Source organism: Octopus bimaculoides, chromosome 3 (assembly GCF_001194135.2).
Source record: "Octopus bimaculoides isolate UCB-OBI-ISO-001 chromosome 3, ASM119413v2, whole genome shotgun sequence".
In the NCBI taxonomy this organism is placed as follows: Eukaryota; Metazoa; Mollusca; class Cephalopoda; order Octopoda; family Octopodidae; genus Octopus; species Octopus bimaculoides.
Window position 1 is genome coordinate 32,921,820 of NC_068983.1, and position 7,704 is coordinate 32,929,523.

Sequence of the window (7,704 nt, forward strand, 5' to 3'; positions counted from 1 at the left end):
TTTATTCCTAGGTATTTATAGGTTTGTTCCTGCTCAAGTTCTTTTATTACTGTTTCGACATCTAATTCTATTGAACTTGACTTTACTAGTTTCCCTTTCTTAAAAGTGGCTTTGGCACACTTTTCAAGGCCAAACTCCGTGCCGATATCATCACTGACTATGTAAATAGTCCCTGAAGCTCTTCATCATCTTTGCCATATAGCTTTAAATCATCCATATAAAATAGATGGCTTATTTTCTTGTTGTCAATTTTGTAGCCATACCTTGTTCTATTCAGTTCACTTGAGAGTGGTATTAGTGCTATGCAGAAAATTAGTGGTGAAAGCGAGTCACCCTGGAAAATGCCACATTATTATTGCCTTTGCACAGCCTCTAACGCTGGAGATGTACTACGGTGTCAGCTGTTCACTACCAGTGAACTAAGTTAACACCTTTTATATTTCGAGCACCTTCTGGAGTATTCAAATGGTTCCAAGTAGTGCTGTTTTCTGCGAGTGCGCCACTTTTATTTCAGTGTATTTGTTCCATATTATTATTATTATTATTTATATTATTGAGAGGTGGTCAGGCAAACCATCAGAATATCAGACAAAATACTTTGCTCTTTTTCCTTCGATACTTTGAATTCATTCTTTTCCCTCTGTATTCAGTTTTTCCTTTTATACGCCCCGGGGTTCAATACAGGTTTGCTTAGTAACGGAGGGTCGAGGTACTCGACTCTTTCCCTTTGTGACCTAATTTGACACAATTAACTGTATTACTATTTTAATTCACTTCATTACCATCACCACCACCGTCGTTAAAATGCTCCGTCATTGATTGTTTTCAGATGAATTCTGCGTAGTTGTTATCCTGATGATCGATTAACGTGCCTAAATTTGAAATCTCTCCTGTTTTCCTCTGTACAAAAGCCATATTGATTATCTAACGATGTTTAATTACATAAAATCAGAGTCATTTAGATCTTCTAGCTAATGCTCTCTCAAGTGAGCTATTTCGGTGTTTACCTTCACCTAAATTAAAATCGTGCCGATACCTTTCATTCATTTAGGATCGATAAAATAATTCTCAGTAACATCGACCGTTAAATCATTTCGTCTTGTGGAATATTTTAATAATAGTTGCGGTTGTTGTTATTGGTGCTGTTGTTACTGTCCTTGTTGCTGTTTAAGCATTAATCTTTTAATCGAGTATATGTACGATCATAACATCCTCCAGACTTGAGCCTACCGCGTGTTGTTCAATCACAATATATTCATGACTACACTTTTGGATATGTCCTTCCTTTTTACTATGGAACAATGTAAGTTTAGTGAGCTTTCTTCCTTACTCTTAGTATGTCTCGCGACAGCGAGGAGCTGGTCTTGTTTGCTCTCAACGACCTCATTAGGATACCTACGTCGAAGTGGAGTAGAGATACGAGTTAACGATATAATATTCATCGTTAAAGCCATTATATTTCTGAGTATTGCCCAAAAGACAAACAAAAACTGAATCAATAACATCTCAGTAAATATCATTCTCAGATAAATTTTAAAATTTCTCTTCAGGTGCTGGTGGTGGTTGGAGTGGTGAGACATACTCACCACTTGCAGGAATGTCTTTATTAAGTGGCAGCATTGGAGGAACAGGATGCCCTGGACCAAACGGACGTCACCATGCCGCCGGTGGATTTGGAGGAGGAGGCGGAGCTTGTCGTGGAGGAGGAGGTGGTGGAGGCTACAAAGGTACATTCCTGATTGTTATCAACTTAGGCGTGACTAACTGAATGTTTGTATCGCTTTTTTATATGACTGCTTTAGAGGAAAAGATAATGTTTCGGTAAATCGAAACCAAAACGCAGTCTCATTCCCATCTAAAAGGAAATTCATTTCAATCCTGTTGCTAATAAATTTAGGACGTTGGATAGTAGGCTTAATCTGTCTCTCAGTTTAACTCTCCCACTTAGACCTGACCGGCTCTATTGTAATAGACTCTGTTTCAAGCAATCCTACCAGGTGTCCATTTTAAGGACAACTCTTGATTTCATCCCTCAAATCTTGGAAAGACTGGCAAATGTTGTGCTATTCTTCCTCCTATGACAAAATCATAAAAAAAATATTGGGAACGTACGAATGCCTTAAAATATTTCATTTTACTTTCGGCCAGACTATAAGATCTTGTATGTATAGGTATTAGGAACAAATAATTCATAATATGCAATTAATAGTAATTAATAGTAATTGTAAGCAATTAATAGTAATTGTGTATCAATTGGAATAAATCCCGTAACAGTAATACTGTATAGCTAATATCAAGTCTGTAAACGGACAGAAGTTTGTACTAAGGAAATTACCATATTTCACTGATTTCCTTTGAAATGGAAAGGTAACAGACAAAAGAGATAGGTAATCGTTAAAGTTTATTTTTATGACAGCTATTTTTGACTGTTACTTTATTTTCCTAAACGTCGAGACAAGACTGTGGTTAAGGATGGAATGAATATGGGGCTTCTATATTTTTTAATTTTTTTATTTCCGTTAATTTATTTTTGGTATTTTTTCTCATTGTATTTCATGTTTTTGTCAATGGAATACTAAAAATAACATCATTGTCTAGGTATAAAATAAAGAGAAGCTAAAGATTATCTAGCAGTGCTTTGGACCATATTCATCTGAGACGCGTATGTACTTAACTATTGTTGAATCGTATTAATGCAGTAATGTGTATAACATATGTAACATTCAGTAATTTTCAGCTGATAATGTGATTAAATAATTGTAGTGATTTGTGAAAGAAGCCTGTTCTTTCCATCTTCTCGTGTTAAAATTCTTTTGTATATACTCTACGGACACTTGCGTATTTCCACATGTATATTCAGTAAAAACTAGGAGTCCTACTGTATAATATCTGGTAGTTGATACCCGAAGAGGAACATTGGAGAGCACATTATAAGGTTATTATAAGGTTATCATATATATCTTGAGAGTTACTGAGAAAATGAATAAACCTAGATGTTTAAACGTGCAATATAGATTTTTTCATATATACGATCGCAATTCGCTAGTGAATCTAGTTTATTGTTTACTGCCTCTTGTTTTTTCATTTGACCAACAATTATTTATTTGTTAGATTCCGAAAAAGACATTGCAAAATATATATTCCATAGAAACCATTATATATTAACTGTTATTATTTCTTATGGTCTTAAACAGCAATACGGCTTCTGATATTTCTTTTGATATGTAACATAACCCTTGTACATGAAGGTAATAGACAAGAAGTTATAATTTCGAAACTCCTTTTATGCCGCAATAATTCGTTGGAAATCCGCTTAATATATTGTTGCTTTATCGATTTCGGACAAACTCTATCTTCTTTACAAAGGAACGAATCAAACGTCATATGCTATAAATGTTATCAAAAGAGAATCTTAGTATTTCATGTGAGCAGGTATTTAAAATAAAAACAACATTTTATTGAAGTGGTAGTTTTATATTGCTAAATCTCATCTTAGGTTCAGTTGTGATAAGCTAATTTCATTATTTGAAAGGAAAACATAATGACATCTAGTGACACTAATTCACTTTCTGAATGTTACGTTAAATTTCTTGTAACCACAGACTCGGTAGGGATATGTTTCTGCGCTAGCCGATGCATTAAATGTTTATACCCCAAAACTGTCAATGTACCATGTTCGTGCACAAGGCTCTTCATTATAGCTCCGTGAACATAATAGTAAATAGATAGGATGAGGTGAGAACTGCTCACTACTAAAATCAGTATGAGCATTACATTCTTGTCAAATGTTTCTTTAGTGCAGCATTGAATCAACGTGGAATCTTTCCGGCGCATGGCTTCTCCAAGTGTTCCTGAAATAATCAGAACGAATTGGATTTAATTCACTCTCTTTCTTTCTCTCTCTCACTCACTCTCTCTCTCACTCTCTCTCTCTCTCTCTCTCTCTCTCTCTCTAAGTATCTCTCTCTCTCTCGCTCTCGCTCTCTCTCGCTCTCGCTCTCTCTCGCTCTCGCTCTCTCTCTCGCTCTCTCTCTCGCTCGCTCTCCCGCTCGCTCTCTCTCTCTATCTCTCTCTCTCTATCTCTCTATCTATCTATCTATCTATCTATCTATCTATCTATCTTCACGACACATGCGACCGAAGTATTTGTTAAAAAGAAGCAGCAACTACTACTACTACTACTACAATAACAACAAAGTTATTTACTACCCCCCTCTCTCTCTCTCTCTCTCTCTCTCACTATCTATCTATCTATCTTTCAGAAATTAGAATGACAAAGCAATAAAAAATTATCAAATAAATAAATAAATAAATAAATGAATGACTAAATAAATATATGCATATAATCTATTATTTCTGTATTTTGATATCTATGCACTTTTATTATGAGAGAATCATTGAGACAAATCAAGCGGATCGAACTGTGACAATAATACTGGTGACATATGTAGTACATTTCCTTTGGCTCTTAGGTTATTTTTTGTTGTTACTTCAAATGTCACCTTAAAATGATTTAAAACTACAGTGATGATATTGCTCCTAAAACTATTATAATCTCCTACCGATTTATATATATTCACATTGATTAAACGAAGAACACTTTGAGCTTAAATGTTAAGCATTTGATATAATATCTAACTTGGTCGAACTTCAGGGTGTTCTACTACGAAAACGTTTAAATGCATAGTAGGAGCTACATAGTGGATCAACGTATGTGAATTTTGGACACGCAATTTTAATTTATCTCAGCAAGATATTGAATCACATAGAGTATTGTTGGGATATTTGGGAGGACCTCGTACATACCACAGAAAGAAAATGTGAAATATTTAACGCAAGTTACTACGCCGTATATCTAGAGGTTTTTCATTTGGTTATTTTATATGAAATTGTTTGTATTGTATTTATTATATGTATGTATATATTCTTTTAATCTTTTTACATATGTGTTTTTACGTTGGATTGTAGTTGTATAGATGCACGTTTGTATCTCTTTATCTCTCTCTCTCTCTCTCTCTCTCTCTCAGTATATATATATATATATATATATATATATATATATATATATGTGTGTGTGTGTGTGTGTATATACATACAGATATAGGGCAGGGAATCGTCAATTAGTAATAAAATTAATAATTAACAATTTTGCCAAGTAGTCCAGTATGAAAAAACCTTTATCGGTAAAACCATTTATAATCATTTATAATGTTCTGTGTGTGCCATAAATATCGCCGTCCGTTAGAGAAAAAAATTGTAGTTTGGAATCAGTAGTTCTTTGACTGCTATTTCTAAATTTTCAGTATGTTGGAGAAGCAACTCCTGCTAATCCCTGTATATTTATGTATATATATATATATGTATTTATACATATACTTCTATATAAAAATATTTACGTATATATATCTACATATATATGTACATATATATGTGTATATATATATATATATATATATATATATATATATATATATATATATACATACAGAGAGAGAGAGAGAGAGAGAGAGATTAATTCATATATATATATACATATAGACACATATTAATTCATATATAAATATATATTGACTTATTTATTCGCATACGTGCCCACACACACATATAATTCATTATTTGATATAAAATAATTACGTAATGCACACATTCAATTCAGTATACAGACTGTTTTAAATATTATAGAAATATGGATTCAACAAAACAGAAGTAATTTAATTTCACTTTTATAACAATATTTGGAGCAAGCAAATTTAATAATAGAATATAGGTTATATACAAAATATCTGAACGCAGGAGACAGTAACCTTGTTCTTGAAAGGGAATTATTGAATGTAGCATCATACAGAGTTTGTCCAGTAGAGAATGATCTGGTAAAATGTATGCTCTATTGAAGCATAAGTATTATAGAGTATTATAATAGAAATCGGTCACCCGATTCTTCGTTGACCTCGTGAAACCAGCGATCGGCAACTCGAAACTGTTCCTCCGAACTACAAACTAGCTTGAATGACTAGAGTCATTGGAACGTTGGACAAAATGTTCCATGGTATTTGTTCCGACTAACTTTAAACTGTGTTCAAATTTTGTCGTGGTCAATATTGCTTTTCATCCTTTCGAGGCCGATAAAAAAGTCTTAGATCAGTGAGTTAGACTAGCGGGAATTCAAAAACATTGGACTGAATGTATTGTGGTTTAGTTGCGAATCTTTGTGTTCTCAGTTCAAATTCCGCTATTATCTACTTGGGCTGTAGACTTAGACCGTCACCCGGCTTAACACCACCACCTGTTACCTTAGGTGGCTTTAGCGAGAAGCCACTCTGCTGCAAATACTCGGATTAGGTTTCTGCTTTCAAGATACTTTCCTCACATCCTCTCACCGGTCTCGGAGGAGCGGTTATGGGCACAACCGACTATCTGGACGAAAAAGGATAATAAAAGTACAAGATTCGGCAAAGTTTTCCCTAATCTTCTATATCTCACCTCCTCCCCACGCCTCCAATGGTATTGGGAAAGATAAAGTCCGATACAGCTTCACACGAGAGACTTTCAGGCGTTGCATTCAGCACCGAGACTATAAAGTATCAGCCATCAGCCACCCTGAACTGTCAACACTTTATTTATCGACACCGAAAACTGGGGTGGATTGGAGAATCGTTAGAGCTTCGTTCATAATGACTGAATATTTTGTGTTCAAATCTCGATGGACTGAATTTTTTCCTTCATTTCCTTGTCGATAAGAAAGAAGTACAAGTTTAGTACTGGAGTTGATGTTAGCGACATAGCCTCTCCAATCGAAGTTACTGGTCTTGTACCTAAACTAAAAATAATTTATTCATCCAAAGGGTCCAGCCCTTATTGCATTGCAGTACCTTTTGTGCCTCAGTGATGTGAGAAAAGATATGCCAGCGGAGTGCCAGCTCTTGGTAGGGCTACACACACTACACAGTTCAAATGATAGAGGCCAGATTAATGTGGACCACTTCTTCGTAGAGGTAGAAACTGGTTTGCACCTCTTCCTAGAAAAAGTAAAGTTACAGAAGCACCATTGGTAATTCAAAACAAAGGAAACCTGGGTGAATAAGTTCTTCTCTTCAGTGAAACATATGACCTGGAAGCTACAAGAGAGGGAGAAAAGAATGCGCCCTAAATATATTTGTAGACGGGATACTGAAGCAAAGCTGAAAAAGTAGGGATCCAACTCAAGGGATGCAGAACAGACAACCCAGAGTCGAAAACATTGGAGAAATGCCGTTGATGGTCTGTGATCCTTAAACATAGAAGAAAGTGGAATAAAAGCAAGGTTAAATTCGATGGATTTGAATTCAGAGTAGAAACGACTAGAACAAAAAGTACCAGTATACTTTCTCTGAAAATTTGACGCCGCAGCAATTTATCGCTTCTACTTATATAAACTTGATGAAAGGTAAAAATAGAACGAGATGTGTTTTCGTGGAAGTCAATGCAATAATATCATGATAGAAATTAAGCGTAGTATTGTACCAATATCAGGAATTATCGGGATTTGTTTTACATAGTTGAATACCTTTATCGTGCTAGTTATACGCTGGTCACTTTAAACTTTATCATTCGTACTTCGAAATTGATGAAGTGGATTGTAGACTTTCTTGGATTAAGTGAAATATGACATTCCCACATACGGGATTTCTGTTTTTTTTTTCTTGTTTTTTTTTTTTTTTTTTTTTT

General features: G+C 34.7%; 1 protein-coding gene across 1 annotated transcript in view; it reads left to right on the forward strand.

Moving 5' to 3' along the window:
* LOC106872480 (ALK tyrosine kinase receptor) overlaps nt 1-7,704 on the forward strand; it is a 75,332-nt gene that overhangs the window by 11,184 nt on the left and 56,444 nt on the right. Inside the window, exon 2 of the mRNA XM_014919493.2 lies at nt 1,551-1,727. Within this exon, the coding sequence (XP_014774979.2) occupies nt 1,551-1,727 (177 nt within the window). The remainder of the gene's footprint in view (nt 1-1,550; nt 1,728-7,704) is intronic.